A 26,376-nucleotide genomic window follows, 5' to 3' on the forward strand; every position below is an offset into this window, starting at 1 on the left:
AACTGTTGCAAAAGGGTAATAAAAAATGATTATCTCTCAAAAGTGATGATCTCTCCCAAAACAGCTGTCTCCACAATCCCACAGGGTGTCGGTGTTCTGCCCAGAAGTGTCCACTGTGTACCGCGCAGGCGCAGCGCTTGCGCAGTATGGAGCAGAAGGAGATTCAGAAAATCTCCGAAGATGAATGGTGCCTGCGCTGTGAGTCGAGGTGCAAGCCCCACCATCCAAGTGGATGGCCCCTCGTGGGCTCGAATCGCTCTCCACGCTTCGGGCACGGCCTCGCTTCGCTAGGCTCTTTTTATTCTAACTCTATGTCCACTTGGATGGTGGGGCTTGAACCTGGACTCACGGCACAGGCACCGTTTATCTTCGGATATTTTTCGGAATCTGGTTGTGATGTGTACTGCGCATGCGCGGTACACAGCGGACACTATCTGACGGGGGACACTATTTGACATGACACCGGCTCTGTTTGCAACAGGAATCAAAGTGAATGCACTAGGCTGGTGCATTCTCTGCTCCTTATCTTTAGAGTTCTACACTTGGGTTTCCCTGACCTGTTGTGAGTGGCAGCACAGCCTGTGAAGGTTGAACCAGTGGAGATACGCAATTAAATCCAGCCCCACATTTCTCCTAAGTGCAGGAGAATTGTTTTTCTTTCTAATGCCAAAGGTAAGCCTGGCAGACATCAAAAGGACTCTTGCACAGATCCAGAAGGTTACCAAACTGTAATAGAACATGTATTGGAACGCTTGCTTGCATTGTCAGACAGGGACAGTTTTCATAACAGTAGGGACAAATGTATACAGCCTACTCTGACCTTTTCCATTTACCTGATATATTCTTTTGTAAAAAAAAAAAAAAAAAAAAGAACATGGGACACACAGCATTTTACTATTAGCTAATATTACAGGTTTGTCTGACAGTATCTAGATTTATACGCATTATAAATATTGCAGTTATATACAGTGACCAGGAGCAGAACAGTGACAAGGTCTCCTGACTCCATGCAGCTTTTTGGTACAGTGTCAGATATAGAAATTTCATACAGCTAATAATCAGCCATTGGGGTATAATCTTAAAAAAAAAAAGCTCTATAATATTAAAAAGTTATGGCAAATCTTGTAGGTTTGCAACTATGATGGGAACTATAAAGAGCAGGGGCTACATAGGCATGTATGATAAGCAGAAAGAACATTTCCAACCACAGAACGGTAAGCAACCAGTATGTGTCATGCTGAATGTTCACACATTTACTGATTAAATAAGCAATACAGTGTAATAGAAAAAACATGTTTTAAAGTCCACAACAACATATTACATATACCATGAATAAAAAAAGCATTTAAAACAGAGCACAGCTTTAAACTAAGCATATATGGCTTTGCAGAAACCAGTTCTATATTTATCATTCAAAAACCATCATATATAGCCCTGTGACCATAAATAACAGTGTGACCCTCACAATAAAACACAAAATAATACTACTATTAAAAACATACTTTAACATAGTATAATGTAGCAAAATGCAGACAAAGCAGCTTGTGATAGGTATCAAAATCAAGCAACCAAAACACAGACCTGCAATTTTTGTAACCATACAGTATTTTTAGCAAGTTTTACAGCAGCTGGAAGCACTGACACATGACAATTTGAAGCAGCAGATGGCATATAAAGCTGTCTTTTTATGTCATGAGAAAGAGCACAATAAAATACTACAGACAGGCAAAAGTAAAACAGTAAGAGAAAAGTAGCCTTTATTTCAGATATATTGAATTTTTACTGTGGTCCATATTTTACCATGATGCTTTTAATTTTGTAATGCTATGAAATAACTCTTGAGGGTTTCATGTCCAGTCAACGAGCTAGGAGTTCAATTATAACTAAGGACAAAACTTTTTTCTTTTGGATAACATGGAGATGATTATAAAACCTGTCAGGATTTTGCAGTCTCTGTCCCTGTTAGAGAGATTTTCCCTCTCTATTAGTCCTAATTACTATTATCACCAAAAGTTAAAGAAAATCAAAAAATTGGGGTTGTTCCCCAAAACAGAATTAGTGAGGATTTGTTCTAATGGGGACACTAGTTCTTGTGACTCTAGTGATAGAATCTCTGATTGTCACTTTAGAGGGGTTGAGGTTTTTTTTCTCACTTCCTGTTTTGGCTATTCAATAGGAAGTGAAGGGGAATCTCCCCAATGTGAAACAGATGGCATAAATAAATCTTACAGAGATAATAACCCCCCTTATTCTATCCAAAATGAAAAAAATACTTTCAGTATGAAAAGCAGAAGGCTAAAGAAGGGTAAGAGAAGAATTGATTATATCCCATTATTGGTCATTGACCCTTTACTATGCTCCTTAAGGAAGCAGTGTCCCTCTCTGGTCGTATCACATTTGATTACTATTAGCTCCTCTGCAACAAAAAAGAGGAACCAATAAAAGTGGAATGGGATGAGCCATTTATGGGAGATAAAGATATGACCATCATAATCAGAGAGTGGCATTTTTTCATGATCATATTTATTTTTTCACATTTTACAAACATATACTAATACTCCTATATTGTCTTTATATTCTCCATACAGGTTGCCAGAAGAAGTGCTAGCTTCTTTTGGAAAGCTCTGCTGCTTTCAAAAAGTCATGAGAGCAAAACAGGCACTGTAACTTCTGACACACTTCTAAAAGTGCAAGTTGCCTGGCTTTTGCTCTCACCCAGTGTTTTTTGACCCGAAAAAATCATGCAGAAAATTCTGAAAAAGATTATATATCCTTTACTTGCCTTGTTTCTATGCCAGTTTTGTGTCACAAAAATGTATAAAATTTTATACAGCGTACATGAACACATCAAAATGGTGCAATAGAGACAATAAGACAGAGGCCTAGTAAATATTAATTTGTTACAATGACAGGATTTATTGTCAAAATGCAGTTGCATAAAGCTATTAAACTGCTGAGGCTCCGAGAGCCAAACAAGGTCAGGAGGAGTACTAAACATGCCAGCGGGGTGTACTCCACGTCAATTAAGCTGATTAGAGAGTACCCTTCCATACATGTTGGGAGTATAAGAGTTGGGGGGGGGGGGAGCTATATTAAGTGTAGGTAGAGGAAGAGAGACCAAGAAGGGAGATAATACTTGAAAAGAGAACTTGCCTGGGGAAGGAAAAGGGGAAAGGAAAAAAAGGGAGGGGGCAGTTAGGACTGATCATCCCGTGTGGATCATGAGCTAAATATGTTAATAGCAGGCTGTAGAAGTGATCACACTGAGAGTAGGGCACAATCTATGTTTAAGTGATGAATGGACGTTATCTATGTCTCCCAAACCTTCAGAAATTTGGTGTGGAGGTCCTCCAGAATAAAATTCTGGCCAATTTTCAAGCAAAGGGGTCAGAATGGCAATCAGGCATACTCCAATATGTCTCATGACAGGCTTGAAAAGCGATCTCTGCTTTGTTTCAGCCTGTTGATCTTGCTTAACATGTGACAGGGTAGGTGCCCAGATATGAAGAAATAATAAATAATAGTTACTATTTAAGTTGTGCTTTACTATTAAACCTATATGGCTATTCTTCAGCTTTAAAAAAAAAGATTAAAATTGTACTAGAATGTCAAAGGCTTCAACTGAGTGTACACAAATAAAAGCAAGAAAAGCTGTTGCTTATTTAAGATCATGTCATAAGGAGGGAATATATTTCTATTAAACTTTTACAGCCACATGCAATGTTGAGTCTTATCATTTGTAATAGTGTTATTTTCCTTGAGGATATTGACAAGTTCTGCTTGACAAGCTCAAGGTTACAATGTTACAAAAGATTTTATGCACAAAAACAATAATGCCAAGGATGTCATAATGATTAGTTCCAAATTGTCTTCAACCAGATGTAGGCTGTTTACTGCTAAAGTCTCCTAAAAACAGGCACAAGTTGCCCTTGGCAACGATTTCCATAATTTAACTGACAAAAATCCAAGACAGATAGCCAAGATTGTAATTTCCCCAAAAAATTACAGAAGTCTGATGAAAAGATTGTGAAAGGCAGCCAAGGGACAACTTGCACCTGTTTCTAGTGGGGGCGGGGGGGGGGGGATGGGGGTTGCTGCAGTTAGTTGGTGAAACAACATTCTTATTAAATTAACAGGTACCTTATGTCACTCCTAATATGTGACAATAATTATATTTTTAACCAGCTCCTTGCCACAATATTGTAAAGTATTTTAAAAAATTGTTCATTTTAATGTTACACACAAGTTTATCCCATACCTGTGCCACTGGCAGGTATCAGTTAGTTATTCACATACAATGTTACACTTGAATGCTAGCATGTTGCTACAGTTATTCGCCACATTGAAATGATCTCACACATACATCTGATTTTTTTCATTCAGAACCTAAAATATTGCAACATTCCTGATTAATGACATACACACTGCACAGAACCATTTAACATGTCACGCACATGTTGCATGTACAATACAGTGCACCAAACTTATACAAATATTAGATATTTATAAAGAATATACAGTTAGCCTAAGTGCAAAGAAGTCACAGAGAAACATTCATAATAACATGACATTGCATTGCCCTTTATTATACTCTGTTGCCTTCTTCACTTTTTCTTTACTCCATGTTTCACTCCCAGTATTATAATTATTCAGATAACATATAAGTACCATTGGTCTTTTATATTTTCAGTGGCAAATTAAGTTAGGGCCCTGCAAGGTACTAAAATCAAGGTCCCCCCCAATTTTCTTGTACCTGTTTACCTTCACAGGAATGTCAAACTCAAATTAAACAGTGGCTGAACTGAGTAAAACCATTCTGTCAAGTGGCCCATTATGTCTACTAGGAGCCACAAATACTTAATTCCAGAAAAGTATTTTAGCGCTTTTGTGATCAGTGTTATTATAATAAATGCAACCTATTTTATGTCAGAGAATGGGACCAAAAATAATTTTATGAAGTATTCAGCTATAAAATGAGGTATAGAAGTGTAAACTTTATGAACTAAAGAACATGTGGGGTCTCATTTAGTTGAAATCCTTAAAGCAAGTGAGAGCTACAAAAAAAAAGGAGTAGGAGGTCCAAATCCAGTCCAAAAAACCCACTTCTGACATGCCTGTTTAAGACATTTCTAGTCACTGACTTATTAATAGACCAGTAAACCTAAATGACCACAGTTTATATACAAGAGTTGAAATATAGTTTAAAGATATATGTTTAAAGTAAATCTGTCAACAAAGAAATATGTAGGCTTCCATTGCTGACCTCTTTCTGAAAATGCAAGTTGCTTATCTATAATGCTGAGCCAGTAGTTCCAACACTCATCAACCTACACAAGTATTGGAATCAGGAATGTCAGAAAAGAATCAGAAGTCCTTATCTGCTTACTTCAGGTTTGGGTTGGTGACTTAAAGTATTGAAGCAGGAAGGTCATCAAGACAGGGAACTACAGTAGCATTTTCAGAAACAAAGGTTAGCAATGGCAGCCAGCCTCCATGTTTTTTTTTTCTGAACCAGAAAAACAGCAATGTAATATTTTGCAGCATACCAGTCCATAGATGTGGTGGTTGCATTCTTTTTTTCCAGGCTTTCTCCATTTAATTTAATGATTCTTACAGCAATACCCTTCATCTGTCCACTCAATGAACTACCATCTATGGTGACGTAGCATTGGCAGCTCTCCTGTTTTGGACTACAAACACCCCCTTTATCACATCTTAATTACATATGGGGAAGATGTTTTGTAGTTCACATAAGATAGCTGTAAATTCTGATAACACTGAGATTTAAGTTCAGCTCAGGAAGTTGTAAGGACATGATTATTGACAGGATGCAAATGTGGTAATATGTACTTACAGTACTACAATAAAATGTACTTAAGCCAGCCATAGATGGTTCAAATCTTGGCTTGTTCAGCAGGAACTGAACAGGATTCAAATCATGTATGGGCAGGTTGATTATATCGAACTTGATCAATCAACTTGGGTTCAACCAGCATGTTGGATTTTTCATGTGATTATTGTCAGCAGCTGCGAACTGTCTGTTCCCATGGCAGGGATGGCTCCCCATGGCCACGGTTGCAGGAAAAAAAATTGCACCATTTATGGCTGCCTTTAGCCTAAGAAATAAAATGAATGCAACCACCACATCTAAAGTCTAGAATGCTGCACTATATTCCATTTTTGTTCTTGGGTTTAGACATCCTTTAAGTGTCAAAAATGTATTTAAGCTGGAGATAACAAGTAATCTCGTAAATATATTCTGTAGGTAGCTTTTGATATGCCTCATAAGCCTTAAATTGATTATTATAATAAAATAGGCTGCTTTTACCCTTAATACAATTGTAAATACAAAATCAAACATATAAAGTTTTATGGGCATATTGGGTCTTTTACATGCATACTCTTGAATTTTATTAGTAGGTTATTAGGTTTACTGTGTCATTAACATACAAGGTATTTCCATGCTAATGCAATAAAGGATAAAAGCATCTCCCAAAGTTTTTGGAATATGCTCTGATGTCTACACTTCATTTTTTTTCCTTTTTTAGCAACATTACTGAATCGCTAAATATTTTGAGACTCAAGGGAAAAAATCTTTTCCCCAAAATGTCAGTTTTTGGTATCTACCCTACATTACATTCAATTTACATTTTACCTTCACTGATAAATGGCAAGTTTAACCCAAATTTTTTTGTTTTTTTAAGTTTTGAGTAACACCTAGTGCTTTAAACTGACTTTTTACAGAATATTTCTCTGGAACTTTAGATAGTACAAAGCAAAGGCAAGGACATATTACATTTTCTTGTGTGTCTTCCATTTAAATTATGAGCCTTCCTTAACACAGTAGAACTGGGAGCTCAGCTGTTGAGGGTTTAGCCCTCATATCCTGAAGAGACGTAGAAGCTTTTGGGAGATTCACGCCATTGGTACCACCTGGAAACTGTATACTTGTTTTGAACATACTTTACATTTTCAGACCTGTCAGTCTTATTTTGTTTTTGCTATGTTGAGTACCATGGCCTCTGCCAGCTAAATAATACAGGGACCTCGTAGGTGAGTTATAATAAGAGAAACCCTATAATCCAACATTTTCCTGATTTAACTGCAATTCCTCACAGTGGAAGATCCCATTAATTAATGGAAGCCCTGGATATAAATGTTCTTTTGTCAGTTTGTGCTGCTTCAATACCCTCAGAAGACAAATAGCGCTTGGCCCAACAACATCTTTAAGACAGATATCACTCATCTGTGTCTGCCCATTCACTAACATTTCAAGATGTGGTAGGTGGAACCCACTGCTGTAATGGATTTTTATTGCCTACCCGTGTCATTATAATCCTAAAGTAGAACAGAATTAATCGCTTAAGAAATCTTGGATATAACAGTGCTCTCCAATATTAAGTTAAAAATATCCAGTCTTAGTCTTGGCAGAAAAAAGTAATTGTCTAAGGACCAGAAAAAAAGAATGGGAAGACAACACTGTAAAGAGCAAAGGTCTTTTGCACCAGGCTGTTTTATATTGTTATTGTCTCTATTGTGATTTTTTTGTTTTCACATACAAAGAGCTAAAATGTTGTACTCAAACTGACCAAATGATCCTAGGAAGACACATTTCATAGAACAGCTGTATTTTGTTGCTTTGAGGCACACTTTCCTTTAAAAGCCAGGGATGTGGCAGTACGCCTCTAGTGATGCAATTAAAATGTACACCAACCAAAGGCCAAAAAAAAGAAGACTAGTCAGTACTTTTGGAATCCGAGGACCTCCAAGTTCTCCTCCTACAGGCGGACGTCGACGGTAAAGTAGAACACTGAGGCAGACAAGAGAAAGTCCTGTGAAGAGAGTTACCGAAAAAGCCAGGCTCCCTGGCTCTACATGGAAGGTCCGGCCTTTTCCAGCCCAGAATATAGAAGCAATACTCCATGCTACTCCTAAACCCAAGAAAACATTAACTGCATTGCTACCCGTCACGTTACCAATGGAAGCATCAGCATATGGATCTTGAACTGCTGCTACCTTGCTGGCAAATGTGTCTAAGGAAACAATAAAAGATAAAATTACATATCTGCATTGTAGTAATGTATAACATAGAGTATATGCGTCTTGTAACATGAATTAAGGTCTCGGCAGATTTTTTGCCTGTTCATCAAAATTAGACTTACACCGACCCAAGGTCAAAATTCTGTTTGGCTTTGGACAATCAGGATTTTTATAGTTGCATTTGAAAATCAATATCAGCATTCAGGTTTGTAGATATGACAGGTGTCTGGCAATACATACACAAATTTCTGAAGAGTCCTGTTGATTTATTTTATAGACATGTGCAGAGTGAAATATTTAGTTTTGGAATTTGATTTTCGTCCGAAAAATAAATTTATTTAGTTACTACCGAAATTCGTTTTTATTTATTTTGTTTTTCGTTCAAAAATTGCATTCATCCGAAAATCCACATGAATTACGATCGAATCTGTCTTTGAAGGCTTATGGTGTCTGTCGATTGTATAAAGAAGATTCAACAGAGCTGTTAAACTCTATATAGCATACTTAGTGTGAACTTTAGAACTCTATTAAAGTCTATGGGACTCTAATGTTCAAAATCTAAAGTGCTAATTTTAAAGGCTAATATGCAAGTTACTGTCCTAAAAAGTGTTTGGGGACCTGGGTCCTGCCCCAGGGGACATGTATCAATGCAAAAAAAAGTTTTAAGAACGTCCTTTTTTTCTGGAGCAGTGATTTTAATAATGATTAAAGTGAAACAATAAATATTATGTAATATTCCTTTAAATTTCGTACCTGGGGGGTGTCTATAGTATGCCTGTGAAGGGGTGCATGTTTCCCGTGCTTAGAACTGTCCCTGCACAAAGTGTCATTTCTGCAGGAAAAAAGGTCATTTAAAATCACTCACGGCTATAATGAATTGTTGGCTCCCATAATACAGAGAACACTCATTGAAAGTCATTGATAAAAAAAATAAAAAAAGCGTGGGGTTCCCCCAAATTCAATTACCAGGCCCTTCAGGTCTGGTATGTATATTAAGGGGAACCCTGCGTCAAATAAAAAAAAAAATTGATGTGAGGTTCCCCCTAAATATCCATACCAGACCCTTTATCCGAGCACGCAACCTGGCAGGCCGCAGGAAAAGAGGAGGGGACGAGAGAGCGTACCAGTCCACATGCCCTCAACATTGGGAGGATGCTTTGTCACCTGACCCCGCCCCCCTCTGATGCAAATGGGGAAGCCGCGCTTCTCCAATGACGTATGGGTGACCCCGCCCCCCTCTAATGTAACGTCAGGTGACGGTTGGCCCCGCCCTCCACATATAAGAAATGCCAGGCCACCGGGATCCCGCAGTGTCTCCTCCATGGAGACAGAAGATGGATGGATTCGCTGCGCTGGACCAGATCAGCGATCGCTGGACCCCGGAGAGATGATCATCTGTTGCTGGATAGCAAGAGTGGATTACCACTGCTGGAATCTTTTTTAATTATTTTTTTTTTTAATAAAGGACTTTTTCAAAAGTGTGTTTGTCTTATTTAACAATTTTTTACACTTTCTTTGTGAAATGGTAGGGGTACTTTTGTACACCTTACCATTTCAAACAGGGGGGCTGGGATCTGGGGGTCCCCTTGTTAAGGGGGGCTTCCAGATTCTGATAAGCCCCTCGCCCACAGACCCCCACAACCACCGGCCAGGGTTGTGGGGATGAGGCCCTTGTCCCCATCAATATGGGGACATGGTGCTTTGGGGGATCCCAAAGAATCCTCCCAATGTTGAGGGCATGTGGCCTTGTACGGTTCAGGAGGGGGGGCGTTCTCTCCTCCCCCCCTTTTCCTGCGGCCTGTCAGGTTGTGTGCTTGGATAAAGGGCCTGGTAATTGAATTTGGGGGAACCCCACGCTTTTTTTTTTTTTTTTATCAATGACTTTCAATAAGTGTTCTCTGTATTACGGGAGCCGACAATTCATTATAGCCGCGAGAGATTTTAAATGACTTTTTTTCCTGCAGAAATTACACTTTGTGCAGGGACAGTTGTAAGCACGGGAAACATGCGCCCCTTCACAGGCATACTATAGACACCCCCCAGGTACGAAATTTAAAGGAATATTACACTTTTATTGTTTCACTTTAATCATTATTAAAATCACTGCTCCCGAAAAAACGGTTGTTTTAAAAACAGTTTTTTGCATTGATACATGTCCCCTGGGGCAGGACCCAGGTCCCCAGACACTTTTTAGGACAGTAACTTGCATATTAGCCTTTAAAATTAGCACTTTAGAATCTGTTCTCTCTATGTCGAATATTTTCTCTATATAATCTTGGACTAATAAAGGTAAGGTTAGGCACATTCGACCACAGGTTCAATAGACACAGATTGTTATTGTCAGAGTCACGTTGAATCTCCTATTCTATATCGAACTGTTGTAACAACGAAAACAAAAATAAAGCATTTATTTATGTTGGATCTTTAGTTTTTCGGATTCTGCACTTTCGTTTTCGTTTGTCAAAACGAAAACGAAAATACCTGAAATTCGGACGAAAATGCATTCGGACGAAAACGAATGCACATGTCTATTATTTTATGGTGAATGTATGTATGTAGTTGTCTATTGCTTATCTGTGCATAAAACACATATATGTATCTGAATCTTACTGAAATGCCTTCAAGCAATTTAGTATTTCAGATACAGTATCTCACAAAAGTGAGTACACACCTCACATTTTTGTAAATATTTTATTATATCTTTTCATGTGACAACACTGAAGAAATGACACTTTACTACAATGTAAAGTAGTGAGTGTACAGATTATATAACAGTGTACATTCGATGTCCTCAAAAGTGAGTACACCCCTAAGTGAAAATGTCCAAATTGGGCCCAAAGTGTCAATATTTTGTGTGGCCACCATTATTTTCCAGCACTGCCTTAACCCTCTTGGGCATGAAGTTCACAGAGCTTCACAAGTTGCCACTGGAGTCCTCTTCCACTCCTCCATGATGACATCACCGAGCTAGTGGATGTTAGAGACTTTGCGCTCCTCCACCTTCCATTTGAGGATGCTCCACAGATGCTCAATAGGGTTTAGGTCTGGAGACATGCTTGGCCAGTCCGTCACCTTTACCCTCAGCTTCTTTAGCAAGGCAGTGGTTGGCTTGGAGGTGTGTTTGGGGTTATGTTGGAATACTGCACTGTGCCCCAGTCCCTGAAGGGAGGGGATCATGCTCTGCTTCAATATGTCACAGTACATGTTGGCATTCATGGTCCCTCAATGAACTGTAGCTCCTCAGTGTCGGAAGCACTCATGCAACCTCCACCACCTTGCTTGACTGTAGGCAAGACACACTTGTCTTTGTACTCTTCACCTGGTTGCCACCACACATACTTGACACCATCTGAACCAAATAAGTTCATCTTGGTCTCATCAGACCACAGAACATAGTTCCAGTAACCCATGTCCTTAGTCTGCTTATCTTCGGCAAACTGTTTTCGGGCTTTCTTTTGCATCATCTTTAGAAGAGGCTTCCTTCTGGGATGACCAATTTGATGCAGTGTGCGGCGTATGGTCTGAGCCCTGACAGACTGACCCCCCACCCCTTCAACCTCTGTAGCAAAGCTGGCAGCACTCATAAGTCTATTTCCCAAAGACAACCTCTGGATATGATGCTGAGCTTGTGCACTCAACTTCTTCGGTCGACCATTACGAGGCCTGTTCTGAGTGGAACCTGTCCTGTTAAACCACTGTATGATCTTGGCCACTGTGCTGCAGCTCAGTTGCAGATTCTTGGCAATCTTCTTATAGCCTAGGCCAGTGATGGCAAACTTTGGCACCCCAGATGTTTTGAAACTACATTTCCCATGATGTTCAGGCAATCTGCAGTGTAGTTGAGCATCATGGGAAATGTAGTTCCAAAACATCTGGGGTGCCAAGGTTCGCCATCACTGGCCTAGGCCATCTTTATGTAGAGCAACCATTCTTTTTTTCAGATCCTCAGAGAGTTCTTTGCCATGATGAGCATGAGAGCGATAACACCAAATTTAGCACACCTGTTCTCCATTCACACCTGAGACCTTGTAACACTAATGTTGCGTACACATGATCAGACTATCTGGTGGACTTGGTCCGTTGCCTCCAGCGAGATTGACACCTTACTATGCCCCATCAACTGGTATTGATTTAAAGGGGGACCCCTATGCCGAAAAAAATGGCGTGGAGGTCCCCCCAAAGTCCACAGCAGACCCTTATCCGAGCAAGCAGCCCGGCTGGTCAGGAAAGGGGGTGGGGATGAGCGAGCAGCCCCCCTTCTGAGCCATACCAGACCACGTGTTCTCAACATGGGGGTGCTTTGGGGAAGGGGGGCCCTGCGGCCGCCCCTACCCAAAGTACCTTGTCCCCATGTTGATGAGGACAAGGGCCTCTTCCCGACAACCCTGGTGGGGTCTGCGGGCGGGGGTCTTATCGGAATCCGGGAGCCCCCTTTAATAAGGGGGCCCCCAGATACTGGCCCCCCACCCTATGTGAATGAGTATGGGGTACAATGTACCCCTACCCATTCACCTGGTGAAAAAAAGTGTAAATAAAAAAACAAAACATACGTTTTTCAAATAATTTATTAGACAGCTCCGGTGGTCTTCTCTACTTCCGTCTTGGGGTGTCTTCTCGCCGGACTCCTCCCCTATCTTCTGCTCTTTTGCTAGCTCTTTTACTAGCGGAGGAGCCTGGATTTCTTCTTCGTCGTCGTCGCCGCCATCCGGTGGTCTTCTTCCGACTTCGGGGTCTTGTCCCGCTCTTCGGTTCTTCTGCCGGGCTTCCGGTCGTGTGTGGGCAGGTCCGCTCAGTCAGAAAGTCGTGTGTACGCAGCATAACAGGCCCGATTTGGACATTTTCACTTAGGGGTGTACTCACTTTTGTTGCCAGAGGTTTAGAAATTAATGGTGTTGAGTTATTTTGAGGGGCCAGCGAATTTACACTGTTATACAAGCTGTGCACTCACTACTTTACATTGTAGCAAAGCGTGATTTCTTCAGTGTTGTCTCATGGAAAGATATGAGGGTGTATTCACTTCTGTGAGATACTGTATGTACAACGTATTCACCACAAACACTGAACTCTATAAGGAACAGCATCCATATTGTGTGGTAATAATATATCGAATTGTCAGTTCTAAAGTTTGAAACCATGTAAATAAATGTGATATTTCCCTAATATTGATTTCCTAAATCAATGTTAGGGAAAAATGTACACAGATTTATGTGGATTGTAAGTTGGAGCAGTGGAAGCTGACTTGGCCATTGGAACAGATCTATCTCCAGCCCTACAGTCCATTTGTAATTTTTAAGCAAACACCAGAAGGTGCAGTCAGCAGCCATGGGACCTGTACAGTATCTCCTCTAAGTATGAAACCACTGTCCCTTATGATCTTTTTAGCTGTCAGTAAGGGGGCGCTCTTCCTGACACTAACCATCAATGTAAGTGTGCACTTCTCTTACTAGCAATGTAAGTAGTTCTGGAAACGAAGAACAACTCCAATTATAGTTTTTGGTGCTTGCTATATTTATTTTTATCATAATAGAGTAACTCTAGACAACAGGTGTCAAACACAAGTCCCCTGGGTCGAATACGGCCCTTCGAGCCTTGTCATATGACCTGTAGCGGTCCTGTTACTGCGCATGCACCAGTTCCAGGCTATACAAGCCGAGCACGGAGATTCTGCAGCAGCAAAGGCAGCTTGCAAAAATGAACTCCTTACATGCTGAGCGGTTGGCCGGGTACACAGGCTGGATGAACCACTTGAATGCCAAAATTTGAGTGCTTATCCCTGGGATTTCACAGAGGGTGGTGGTCTGGTGGTGGTGGTCTCTTAGTAGTTGGGTGGGTGTTAGCTGGGGGTGGTGATTTGTCAGTGGGGGGGTCTGTGAGTGGCAGGGCAGTAGTTGGGGGTGGGGGATCTGGTAGTGGAGGGGCATCAGTTGGTGGGGTGAGCTGAATCACCCCCCCAAACCCTGCATGTAGCTCACCTATGAACCCTGCACTCTGTACACAGGGCACTTTTGAACCCTGCACTCCCTGCATAGCGCACCTCCTGAACCCTGCACTCTGTCCTGCACTCTGTCCACAGCGCACTCTTGATCTCTGCATTCTGTATGTAGCGCAGCTCCCGGACCTTGCCCACTGTACACATCACCCCCTGAACTCTGAGCTAATTATTACTTAAATTAAAAAAACAATTATAATTAAATGCAGAAGCAATTATTTAATATGATAAAGAGTAGATGCATAGTCTTAGATTTACAACTGGCCTCTTGAGGACAACCATATTGCTGATGCAGCCCCCGATGAATTTGAGTTTGACACCCCTGCTCTAGACTATTACAGTAAAATTCATATTTCCAACTCTTGTGTGTTGCCCTGTGCTTAGGAACTGCTTAACCAAATATATTGTTAACAGAATAGACTCTGCCTTGAAATTAATGATGAATCCAGCACCTCCCACCCACACCCTTCAAACACAAATGAAAAGAGGCATTTTTCTGCTGACCATGAATGTTGGGTGAGCACTTCTTCACTGACCACCAATGTAAAGGGTCACATTCACTGACCACCCATATGGTCAGTGTATTTGTCCACTGAACCCCTTTGTAAGGGGGCATTTCTCCAATGACCACAAATGTAAGGGGATGTTTATCCACTAACCACCAATGTATTTTAATGCACTACACTGTCCTTCCATGTAATAAAAAAGAAGCAACACTCACCACAAGTGTAAGTGGTAATTTCTCCACTACAATTTTATATTTTTCGGTTTGTTATAGTTATTTCTAAAAATAACTTTGTTTAATATGCTAATAATACTCTTGTGCTGTAGACAATCTTAAATGAGCCATAAAGCTCCTAGTATGCCCCCCCCCCATAACAGATTTGAACACCGCCCAGAGCAAGAGCCCCTCCTGCACCCCCTTGTAGGGGCAGGGTGGGTACAAGGGGGGGGGGGCAGGGACGGTGAAGGAACGGTACAGGGGGTGGGTGGGAGGAGCTCCTGCCCTGGGTGGTGTCCAAATCTGTGATGGGGGGGCACTAGGAGATTCTGCTGCTTCTGCTGCCTGAGAGGAGTGACGGTCATTCTTCCTCCTGTTACTGCATAATTAATCAATTCCCCCAACTCTACAGTAACTTCAACTCTGCATTATCTCCCCTGGACCCATTAATCACTCCTCTCTTCCAGGGTCCCCTCCCCCTGTCCGCTTGTTCACCTTCTCGGCCAAATCACACCAGTCTTCCTTGTTGGTCACCACTTTGTCTGACTCATCTCACTTCCAGCATGTCTCTTTACCTTCCCTGCACAATCAGCACAGTCTCCTGCTTCTCTCTGCTGTTCACAGTAATGTTCACCTTCTTCTATCAAATGTCTGTAAATCTACACTGCATATCTTGCAGCCTCTGGTCTCAGTTCTGGAAATTCCAGTTTCCATGCAACCTTTGGCTGACACTTTCTATCCCAGTTTAGTCCTCTACTAACTGTCCTGTCCCTAAAATACAGCCTTAGCACTTTCTCTACAGTCCTTCACTCTGCTCTTTAAACACATGTTCTTACTACCCAGACCCCCCTGCCAATTCACTCTTTTCCTAATAAACAGTGCACTGCAGTTTAGTCACAGTGTGATTGTATGGTTTACCGGGGTTTTAGGTGCACTTCAACTAAACTCCATTCCACAGTGTGTTTTCATGAAGGTGCATCAAAGTCCTGCATTCTGCATCTTTGATGCAGTTTCAGAAAACGCACCGTGTAATAGAATTCAATGGAAGCGCACCTAAAACCCAGGTAAACCACACATACAATCAGGCTGGATTCACACCTATGCATTTTTAGTGCTTTTTGCATTTTGCAGATTTGCACTACAGAATGTGTTCCATAGGAAACCATGTTAAATGGACTGTAGTGCAAATCTACGAAAAGCAAAAGACACAAAAATGCATAGCTGTGAATCCAGCCTCACACTGTGGCCAAACTGCAGTGCACCATTGTGAGCCCTCTATAAGGCTGGATTCACACCTATTGTTGTGGAAAATTTTATTAATGTATGTTGTCAGATGCCACCCAGTGTCAGTTGTGCTGCAATACACTCATGTGAGGGTATTCACACATACAGACGTTGGTGGAAGACCATTGGATGCAGAAACCTTCCCTTGGACACGGCGGATCTGTTTGCTCTTTTAAGGTTGTTTGTTTATGCCTCACCAAGGGACTGGCCACTCCATGGCGACCGCATTTAAACTCCTAAGTAAGCAGATCGGTGCATTTGGGAACCATAGTATAATTATACAAAATTATGGCTCACTGGGCCATAGTTTGGTATGGTTCGCAACACTGATAGCAGTGGGAATGTGTACACGGTTGTGTTCAAAGCCATGTACTTGCCACAAGGTTTTGCACACCAGTGTCTGTACACGTCACTACTATATTTCTGTTTGAATATATGCATGTGTGTCATTGGTTCTTTTGAATAAATACAAGTGTCTGGCTTATTCTGAAGTCAGCAGCCTCTTTTGTTATCGATCTGTTTAGTATTAAAAAAAAGCCACTGGCTAGTTTGCTCAGGATTATACTGAGCTCAAGCTGATACCAACAACTGTTTCTGTCACTTAGACAGAAAGAAGGGCGCACTTTCCCGGCATTATATAAGAGGGCTTTTTGTGCTTTTAAGCACAAAGAAATTATATTCTTACAGGGAGAAGCTTATATTTTCTCAGAGACTATGCAGTTTTAGTGCTTTTTGCAATTTGCAGATTTGCACTAGAGTCCATTTAACATGGTTTCCTATGGAACACGATCTGCAGTGCAAACCTGCAAAATGCAAAAAGCACAAAGAATGCATAGGTGTGAATCCAGCCTAAGGTTAGGTTCATACCATTCCATGTCAGCCACAAAATTGTTGCTTTCTTGACAGACAGAAACACACTGGAATTGATTTACTAAAGGCAAATCCACTCTGCACTACAAGTGCACTTGGAAGTGCAGTCGCTGTAGACCTGAGGGAAAGATCTGAAATGAGGGGAAGCTCTGCTGATTTTATCATGCAATCATTTACAGGCAAAAATACAGTTTTTTCATTTTCCTTGCATATCCCCCTCTACAGTGACTGCACTTCTAAGTGCACTTCCAACTGCAATTGCAGTGCACTTGGAAGTGCACAGTGGATTTGCCTTTAGTAACTAACCCCCACTGTAAGCAGTGTAATTAGTAATTATTATTATTATTGTATTATTGTATTAGTAACCCCCCACTGTAATTAGTAAACATGCAGCAGTGCCATCAACACAGCAACACGTGCATTTTCACATGCAGCAAAAGTTCCTCAAAAGTCAAACATCTGGGATATTTTTAGAGCCCTGATAATTCATCAAAGCCCCAACCCCCCCCCCCCCCCCCCCCAACAGAGCAGTTAAAAATGTAATATATTAAATTCTAAAAACTATATAAAAAATGTAAATAAAAAAATAATAATAATAATTAAGGGCTTCACACATGTTTTGGTCTCTGGAAAGCAATTAGCATTCAGTTTGCTCAGAGAGCATTTGACAAGTGGTAAGGAGTTGTTGTATCGCCTCCTTACTGCCTGCTTTAAGCCCTTCAACCCTGCACTAGCATGCTGCAATTATATGCATTGTACATAGTTGTGGGGCACCAAGTTCAACAAGGTGTATCATTCATGCTACAGCAGTGAAGCAAAACATCATGGCCGCACCAGGCACTCCATCTGCAGCTAAAGGGTGTAGCAGTTGAGGCGCCCAGGGGGTGCCAGTTTGCCCCCTCCTGGCCATCATATTTTACCGACACCCGCTCATCACTGCACCACATGCCACTTTCTCCCTGAAATGTTTCTCATTTCAACTTCAGAAGTTGGATGATATGCTAGTACTATTTCAGTGGATTACCAACACTACATGCATAACAAACCTTACACCATTATTAGCCCTATCTAAGGCTGGATTCACACCTATGCATTTTGCAGATTTGCACGACAGAATGTGTTCCACAGGAAACCATGTTAAATGGACTGTAGTTCATATCTGCAAAATGCAAAAAGCACAAAAAATGCATAGATGTGAATCCAGCCTAAAGGTGTGTGTGTGTGTGTGTGTGTGTGTGTGTGTGTGTGTGGGGGGGGGGGGGGGGGGTTGGGGCAGCTTGCCATATTTGCACTGGGCACTGGATGACCTTGTCCCAGCACTGGATAGGGGCAACTGGCATACAGGACCTTCTACCAGCTTTTTGGGATGAAATTTAGTAGTTTCACAAGGGTTCATGCATTAAAAATAAGATAGGGTAGGACTCATGTCAGGGATATCTATTTTATTTTGTTAAAATACATTTTCTTATGCATTATATAGCTATACTGCCAAGCTCTAAATCTTTAACAACCTATGCAATCCAATAAGGTTTATGGATTTTCTTTACTGAAAGCACAGGTCATATACAATCCTCTTGGAGTCTTGAAGTCTTGTCTAGGTGTTGTCATTTCAATCACCCTGCTATGTCATAATATTGACTTCTTAAATCCTTCAAGAACAGTACAAAGTTTTGGCATTTCCTGCCAAGAAATGTAAACTGTACCCCCCACTTAGAAAAAGGAGCAGAACAACAATATCAAACTGCTGCTATTGTTTTTTTCACAACTGCTGGCCTTTGCCTGTTCAACTTTAAATGGCATTATAAAATCCTCTATTTTCAGTTTTGTGATTAACTAGTATGAAACTGGTAGCACATCTGTTTGAAGTGACATTTGCCGGGACCTCAAAAGCATATCCCATATGTTTATACTTGAAACAGATAGCTTTACTTAAGGCTCTTACTTCATGGCCTTTATAAACTGCTTTTTACTAATATAAGAACCAATCGCAGAAAGAACAGCCTGCATGTAATCTGAAAACAGAACACTTTCCTCATAACAATATACTGTCTGGCTTCTGTGTGAAATGTGATGCAGCTGCCTCCACTAAGAATGTCTCATAGTTTGTCTATACAACTAATTTAGGGCCAGTTCACACCACATGCAGTACAGTGCATTTTTTTTTTTCTGTCTCAAAAACAAATGGAAAGTAGGTTATATGGTTTTCAATGGCATAGTTCACACCAGTACTTGCAGTTCCAGTGTGTTCCAGTTCCAAAAAGAAAATGTAGAACATGCTGCATTTTTCCTGCACTGGACTGTACTGGAACGCTGCAAAATGCATCAAAAAAGCACTGGAATGAATTTTTTCACACTGAGGCGGTTCGGGGCGTCAGCAGGAAAGTGGCGCTATATTTAGCTCTGCTTTACCGTCGTTTTAGCGGCGGTATGTGGCCGATAGCGGGGCGGTTTTAACCAACGCTAGCAGCCGAAAAAGGGTTAAAAATTATAGCTGTTGAAAAGTTTAGCATAGGATTGGAAACATCTAGAAAAGTAAAAAATCTGTTAGATTCATGTGTTAATGGTTACCTTATCATACTGAATCATCTATGATAAATTTTACCCTCCACAGTAAATCAACATTAACAACATTTCATTTGACAGTACAGTCCATACCTGGCACAGATGTACCCAAAGCAACAAAGACCACAGCGGTGACGGAGTCTTTCAGCCCAACAGTGCAGCCAAAGTGTGCAGCCAGGTCGCCAGTGACAGCAGTGAGGATCCCAATGATGCAGATGGAGACCAGAAAGCAGGCCCAGCCCCCCCAGTACTCAGTGGGGGGCACAAAGGCAAAGAGAACCTTCCAGAAGACAGTCAGGAAATGCATGATGTAGTCACAGCAACTGGGCAGCCCTTCCTCACTGCTCTCCTCATCATCATCATCTCCTGCCCAGGATGGGACATGCAGAAAAGGAAGAGGGGGCCCAGAAAGAGAGAACAGCAGTGGAAAAAAAGGAAAAGAAAAACAAAACAACAAAAGAAAAAGAAGAGGAGGATATGAGAAAAAAAATAAAGCATTGTGGTATTAGCATGCCAGTAGGAAGAGTGGTAGGGAAAAGGGAAAGAAGTTAGTGGCATGGATGCGGGATTATAGTGAAAAAGCATGTGTAGGTGTAGACTACTGTTGCAAAATGTAGTAAGCATATTGGCAATTAGTGTATATCATATCATTAAATATGTCATGGTTTTTCATGTACTGAAATAAGCATGGCTCTGTGTATTACATTTGTGTGTGTGATCAAGTGAATTTTGTCCTGAGATAAACATCATGCAGACAATCAATATGCATTACACACACACTTACCTGCGCTGACTGTTACTGCACTGACAAACTGCTCTCTCCAGCTGCTGCTTCCAACAACCAAAGCCAAATTTGCCTTCTTAATCAACTTGTCTACCGTGCTCTATGTGCAAAGCAAAGGAGTACAGGTTAAGTATAAAGCAATGTAAAGGTTACAGACTGGGGTAATGTTTTCAGCATCACCAGGCATAATGAGAAAGGAGAATGAATATCTGTCAAGATTACAATATACCAAAGCAGAAGAAAAGCAGGAGCGTGGAGACAAGGTAAAGTCACCACACAGGAACAAAAAACAGCAAAATAGAAAACAAGGCAGACAGAGGACATAGGGACAAAACAGTGTGAATAAAGCAGGAGTCAATAATGATGGCAACAGTGAAAGGAATAGGGACATTTGAAGACTCTTAGGGGCAAATTTACAACAGATAACATTATCCACTCTCTGATATACTCTGTGCAGCTGCTCTCACCGCAGCCAGCATTTTACAGTCCACTCATAAAATGTGGGCCTCAGTGTGGAGCCAGAGGTGTGTGAGTTCTCTCTGCTTAATGAAGCAGACAGCTCCAAAATGGAGGCAAATAGGTTGTGTTGCTTTTTCTCTTCCTTCCATTAAGTTTTATTGCACTCCACCAAATTTCAACGCCAGCACACCACAGTGCTCATCTGTAAAGAACATCACTGTGCTTTATAAATGTGCAGGTTTCACTTTGTTTAAAACAGCAGTATGGCTGCGATATAGAGTTCCTAGTGTATGAAATACCAATTACATTTACGCCCTTCCTCAATTCAATACCTCTTACCTTGAATTCATAAGATTCTTCAATGATCACTTCCATCTTGCGGTGTTCTCCTAAGCTTGGACTTCCAGCAATCTCCTCACCACTTTTAGTGCACACCACCCATTTTTCTCCAGACTCACCTGAATAAAGACAAATGAGTTAAAGTAGGAATTTCCAGGCTGTTTGTGAACAATCAGTCAAATATAATAGGTGACTGTGGACCAGTTTGCCAATATATATAAAATTCGTTTTGATCTAATGATTTGGTTCTCTTCATTTCCTTCTTTTTCCTATATTACCTCCTCTCTGTATTTCTGGCTCCACAAGTTCAATAAAGAAGTTTTTGTTTTTCTCGTACTCTTCATCATCAATTATCTGTATTTCGATGTATCGCCTAAAAAAAAATAAGAAATTTGTTTATAAGTGTTTTTCCCTTATCTGGTTGACATATATTTACATAAGGAGTATGTGCATGTTTATACACTATAACCAAAGCTAGTTAAAGTGCAACTGCAAGCAAACAGCTAAGTAAACAGTTGAAATATTTATTGTATACGGTACATATAAATATCTAGTAAACATGAAGGTCAGGGCACTTGTAGGTATTTCAAAAAGCATAAATAATCCAAGGATTTATTCACCAACATCATCAAGGCTGTGACCCACCAAAACATCATTGAATAAAGCTTTGCATTATTTATGCTTTTTTGTATCTGTGGAATGTCCTGACCTTCATATTTACGTGGATATGCTAGCTTGGATATCCCCTACAGTGTGCACCCAGAACATATTATATTAATGGAGATCTATAGTCACAGCATACACTTTCATTTTTTCACATGAACATTGTACTAGCACTAGCAATACAATCAACAATTATATTTAACAATCAAATATCCAATATAAGCTTGAAAGGTAATTTCATATTCTAAATGCTACCTGTCTGTTGGCCATCTCTTTCCACAGCTTCCTGAAATTCCAGCAGATTCTCCTCTGCTGTTCACTGGCTTTTGGAATTTACAAAAGCAGCCATTTAGAAATTGGATTAAAGGTTTAGCCCCCCGTAAAACCCATTTTCATAGATAATTATTGCATTTTATATACAACTACAGTTAGGTATATATATATATATATATTTGGACACAGACACAATTTTAGTTTTTTCAGGTTTTTACCAAAACATATTCAGGCTATAGTTATATAATGGATGTGGACTGAAAGTACATACTCTCAGGTTTAATTTGAGGGTATGTACTGTACATCTGAATCGGAGGAAAGGTTTAGGAATTGCATCTCTTAAGAATAGCCACCCCCTTTTTCATGGAACCAAAAGTAACTGGACAATTGAATCAAAAGCTGTTTCATACCCAGGTTGTGGGCTACTCCTTCATTGTTTCTTCATAAATTAAGCAGGTAAAAGGTCTGGAGTGGATTCTAAGTGTGTTATTTGCATTTGTAATCTACACTCAAAAGCTAAAAAAAAAATCTATCATTCCAATAAATTCAGTTAGGTCCATATATATTTGGACACAGGCACAATTTTAGATTTTCTCAGGTATTTACCAAAACATATTCAAGCTATAGTTATATACAGTAATGGATATGAGCTGAAAGAGAACACTCTCAGGTTTAATTTGAGGGTATGAACTGTACATTCAAATTGGAGGAAGGGTTTAGGAATTACAGTTTTGAAGAATAGCCACCCCCCCCCCCCCCTTTTTCAAGGGACAAAAAGTAATTGGACAATTTAATCGAAAGCTGTTTCATACCCAGGTTGTGGGCTACTCCTTCATTATTTCTTCATTAATTAAGCAGGTAAAAAGGTCTGGAGTTGTGTTCTAAGTGTAATACTTGCATTTGGACTCTATTGCTGTTAACCTACGTCATGTATTCAAAGGAGCTGTCCATGCAAGTGAAACAGGCCATTATAAGGCCTCAAAAATGAAACAGATCCATCAGAGAGATAGCAGCAACATTAGTAGTGGCCAGATCAACCGTTTGTTACATTCTGAGGAAGGAAGAATGCACAGGTGAGCTCAGCAACATAAAAAGGTCTGGACGTCTTTGGAAGACAACAGTGGTGGATGATTGCAGGATCCTCTCTATGGTAAAGAAAAACCCATTCACAACATCCAGAGTGAAGGACAATTCCAGGAAGTGGGCATATTATTGTCAAAGTCTACAATCAAGAGAAGACTTGACGAGAGCAAATACAGAGGGTTCACCACAAGGTGCAAGCCATTCATAAGCCTAAAGAATAGAAAAGAGGGATTAGACTTTGCCAAAAAAAAGGCAGCCCAGTTCTGGAAAATAATTCTTTAGATGGATGAAACTATGATTAATCTGTACCAGAATGACAGGAAGAAAAAAGTGTGGAGAAGGCTTGGAGCAGCTCATGATCCAAAGCACACAATGTCATCTGTAATACATGGTGGAGGCAGTGTGATGGCATGGGCATGCATGGCTTCCAGTAGCACTGGACCATTGGTGTTTATTGATGATGTGACAGAAGACAGAACCAGCTGGTTGAATTCTGCAGTGTTTAGAGGTATAGTGTCAGCCCAGATTCAGCCAAATGCAGCAAAGTTGATTGGATAGCGCTTCACAGTACAGATGGACAATGGTCCAAAACACACTGCAAAAGCAACACATGAGCTTTTGAAGGAAAAGAAGTGGAATATTCTGCAATGGGCGAGTCAATCACCTAATCTCAACCCAATTGAGTATGCATTTCACTTGCTGAAGGCAAAACTATCTGCAGTTAGAGCCTGGCAAAGTATCAGAAAGGAGGAAACCCCGTCTTTGGTAATGTCCATGGGTTCCAGACTTCAGGTAGTTATTACCAGTAAAGGATCAGAAAGGATGCACCCCAGTCTTTGGTAATTTCCATGGGTTCCAGACTTCAGGCAGTTATTACCAGTAAGGGATTCCCAACAAAGCATTAAAAATGAACATTGTAGTTATGATTATATTCATTTGTCCAATTAGATTTGAGCCCCTGAAAGTGGGGGGACTGTGTATAAAAAAATGGTAGCAGTTTCTAAAATTTGTACTTGATATTTATATTCAACCCCTTGAATTAAAGCTGAAAGTCTGCAATTCAAATTCATTTGAATTGTTTTGTTTTAATTTTATTCTGGTGGCACACAGAGCCAAAAGTATGAAAATTGTGCCTGTGTCCAAATATATATGAACCTAACTGTGTATAGATCAGACCAAAATATAAGGACAAAGAGGGACAAAGGGACTTTGCCCGAATGAGGGACAGTCCCTGGGAAACAGGAAACTGGAACTATGGGCAAAGGAAACATGTGTCACATTATTCAAATCAGTATATGTGTAGGAATCTTCTGAGATATGCAGATGATACCACACTAATGGCAGTAAGTAATGAAAAACGAAAGAGTCTCTTAAAGTGGTTGTAAATCCTTTACAACCACTTTTTGCTACAGATAAGCCTATAATATGGCTTAACCTGTAGCTACCCCTGATATCTCCTAAACTTGCATGGTTTAGTAGATTTCCCCCATATCTGTATGTGCCGATGTCATTGGCACATGCACACTGAAGCAGTGGCATGTTTGTGCCATTGCTTTAGTTAGTATGCGGCCACCGGCCGCTCCCACACGCATGTGCGGGGAGTGACGTCATCGTGGCTCAGATCAATCATGCTCACGATACCCGGAAGTAACTCTGGGAGCGATGTCACTGGTTGGAGAGGTGTACAAGGACCACTGTTGTGGCTTCAATATAAGGTAAGTAATTCATAATGCTCATTATGCCTTTGTCTTGCAGGGTTTTGTTTTGTTTTTGTTAAAGTCTTTACAACCACTTTAATGAAGGTGAAAGAGGAGAGTACAAAAGCTGGCCTGAACTTGAACATTAAGAAAACTGAGATTGTGGCAACTGGCCCCATCACTCATTGGCAAATAGAAGGAGAAGAAATGGAAACAGTGACAGATTTTGTCTTCCTAGGCTCCAAGATCATGGCAGATGGTGAATGTAGCCATGAAATTAAGATTTGCTTTCTTTTTGGGAGGAAAGCAATGGCACACCTGGACAACATTATGAAAAGCAGAGACATCACCATATCGACAAAATGCTGCATTATCAAAGCTATGGTATTCCCAGTTGCTATGAAAGTTATAACCTATGGCTGTGAAAGTTGGACCATAAGGAAGGCTGAACGCTGAATAAATTGATGCTTTTGAACTATGGTCTTGGAGAAAACTCTTGAAAGTCCCTTGGATCAAACCAGTCAATCCTGAAGGAAATCAACCCTAAATATTTACCAGAAGGACAGATCCTGAAGCTAAAACTCAAATACTTTGGCCACCTAATGTGCAGGGAGGACTCAATGGAAAAGACCCTGATGTTAGGAAACATAGAAGGGAAAAGGAGAAAAGGACAACAGAAAACAATATGGATAGATAGCATCATCGAAACAATGAACATGAAGTTAAGCAAGCTCCGGGAGGCAGTGAAGGACAGAAAAGCCTGGCACGCTAGGGTCCATAAATTCACGAAGAGTCGGACACGATAAAACGACTGAACAACAACAACAAGGGATCTTCACAAAGTAAGTTTACAAACTTCAGGATTGTTCAGATTAATCAAAGTAGGCTAGAAATAATCTAAATACAATGTAGAAATTGCTATATATGAGTTAAACCAAAATCATGTACCTGTACGTCATTTTGTTGAAGTGGCTGTACTGTTTTTTAGAGCTGGCAGTTGGCTTTCAAGTGATAACAACCGATGCGGCTAATGAGCCGCTCAGTTATTATCACAAGGAGTGGGAAGGGGACGTCCCCCCTCACAACGCCTCCTGCCGCTCGGCTTGGGTCTCCTGTCTCACCGGCTGGCTGGAGTCCTGAACAAAACCGGAATCGGCTTATATCGGGTTTGCAATGTAGTAACCCAGAAGCAACATCACTTCCGGTTTAATCGGCTGCAAACTGAGCTGATTTTAGCGATTTGAATACTTTAAAGTGCAGAGGAGGGGTTTGGGGTCTTTTAGACTCCAGATCCCTCCATAAAGCATACCTATAACTGCCTAGGGCTGTTTACATTCCTTGTGACAGCAATAAAGTGATCAGATTTTTATTTTAAAGGTACAGCGTAAAAATAATAATAAAAAAATATATATATACATTTATTCAAGTGACCCCGTCCCCGCGTGCTCATTCACCGAAGAAAACACATACGTAAGTCACGCCCGCAAATGTAGACAGTGTTGCCACGATCGTTAGAGCAAGAGCAATAATTCTAGCAAAAGACCCCCTCTGTAAATCTAAACTGGTAACCATTAGAAATGTTAAACTTTGCCAAAGAAGATTTTAAAATACC

The 26,376-nt window shown here is 40.6% G+C and overlaps 1 protein-coding gene across 1 annotated transcript in view; it reads right to left on the reverse strand.

Annotated features, from left to right (window-relative positions):
* Nucleotides 1–1,732: 1,732 nt before the first annotated feature.
* LOC143925418 (sodium/calcium exchanger 1-like) overlaps nt 1,733–26,376 on the reverse strand; it is a 72,106-nt gene continuing 47,462 nt past the window's right edge. Inside the window, exons 3-7 of the mRNA XM_077449974.1 lie at nt 21,327–21,421; nt 21,049–21,167; nt 20,251–20,350; nt 19,560–19,832; nt 1,733–8,033 (exon numbers count right to left, since the gene is read on the reverse strand). Coding sequence (XP_077306100.1) covers nt 7,657–8,033; nt 19,560–19,832; nt 20,251–20,350; nt 21,049–21,167; nt 21,327–21,421 — 964 coding nt within the window. The 3' untranslated portion in view covers nt 1,733–7,656. The remainder of the gene's footprint in view (nt 8,034–19,559; nt 19,833–20,250; nt 20,351–21,048; nt 21,168–21,326; nt 21,422–26,376) is intronic.

Source organism: Lithobates pipiens, unplaced genomic scaffold, assembly GCF_037356315.1.
Source record: "Lithobates pipiens isolate NorthernLeopardFrog02 unplaced genomic scaffold, aLitPip1_a1.2 Scaffold_10, whole genome shotgun sequence".
NCBI classification, from domain to species: Eukaryota; Metazoa; Chordata; class Amphibia; order Anura; family Ranidae; genus Lithobates; species Lithobates pipiens.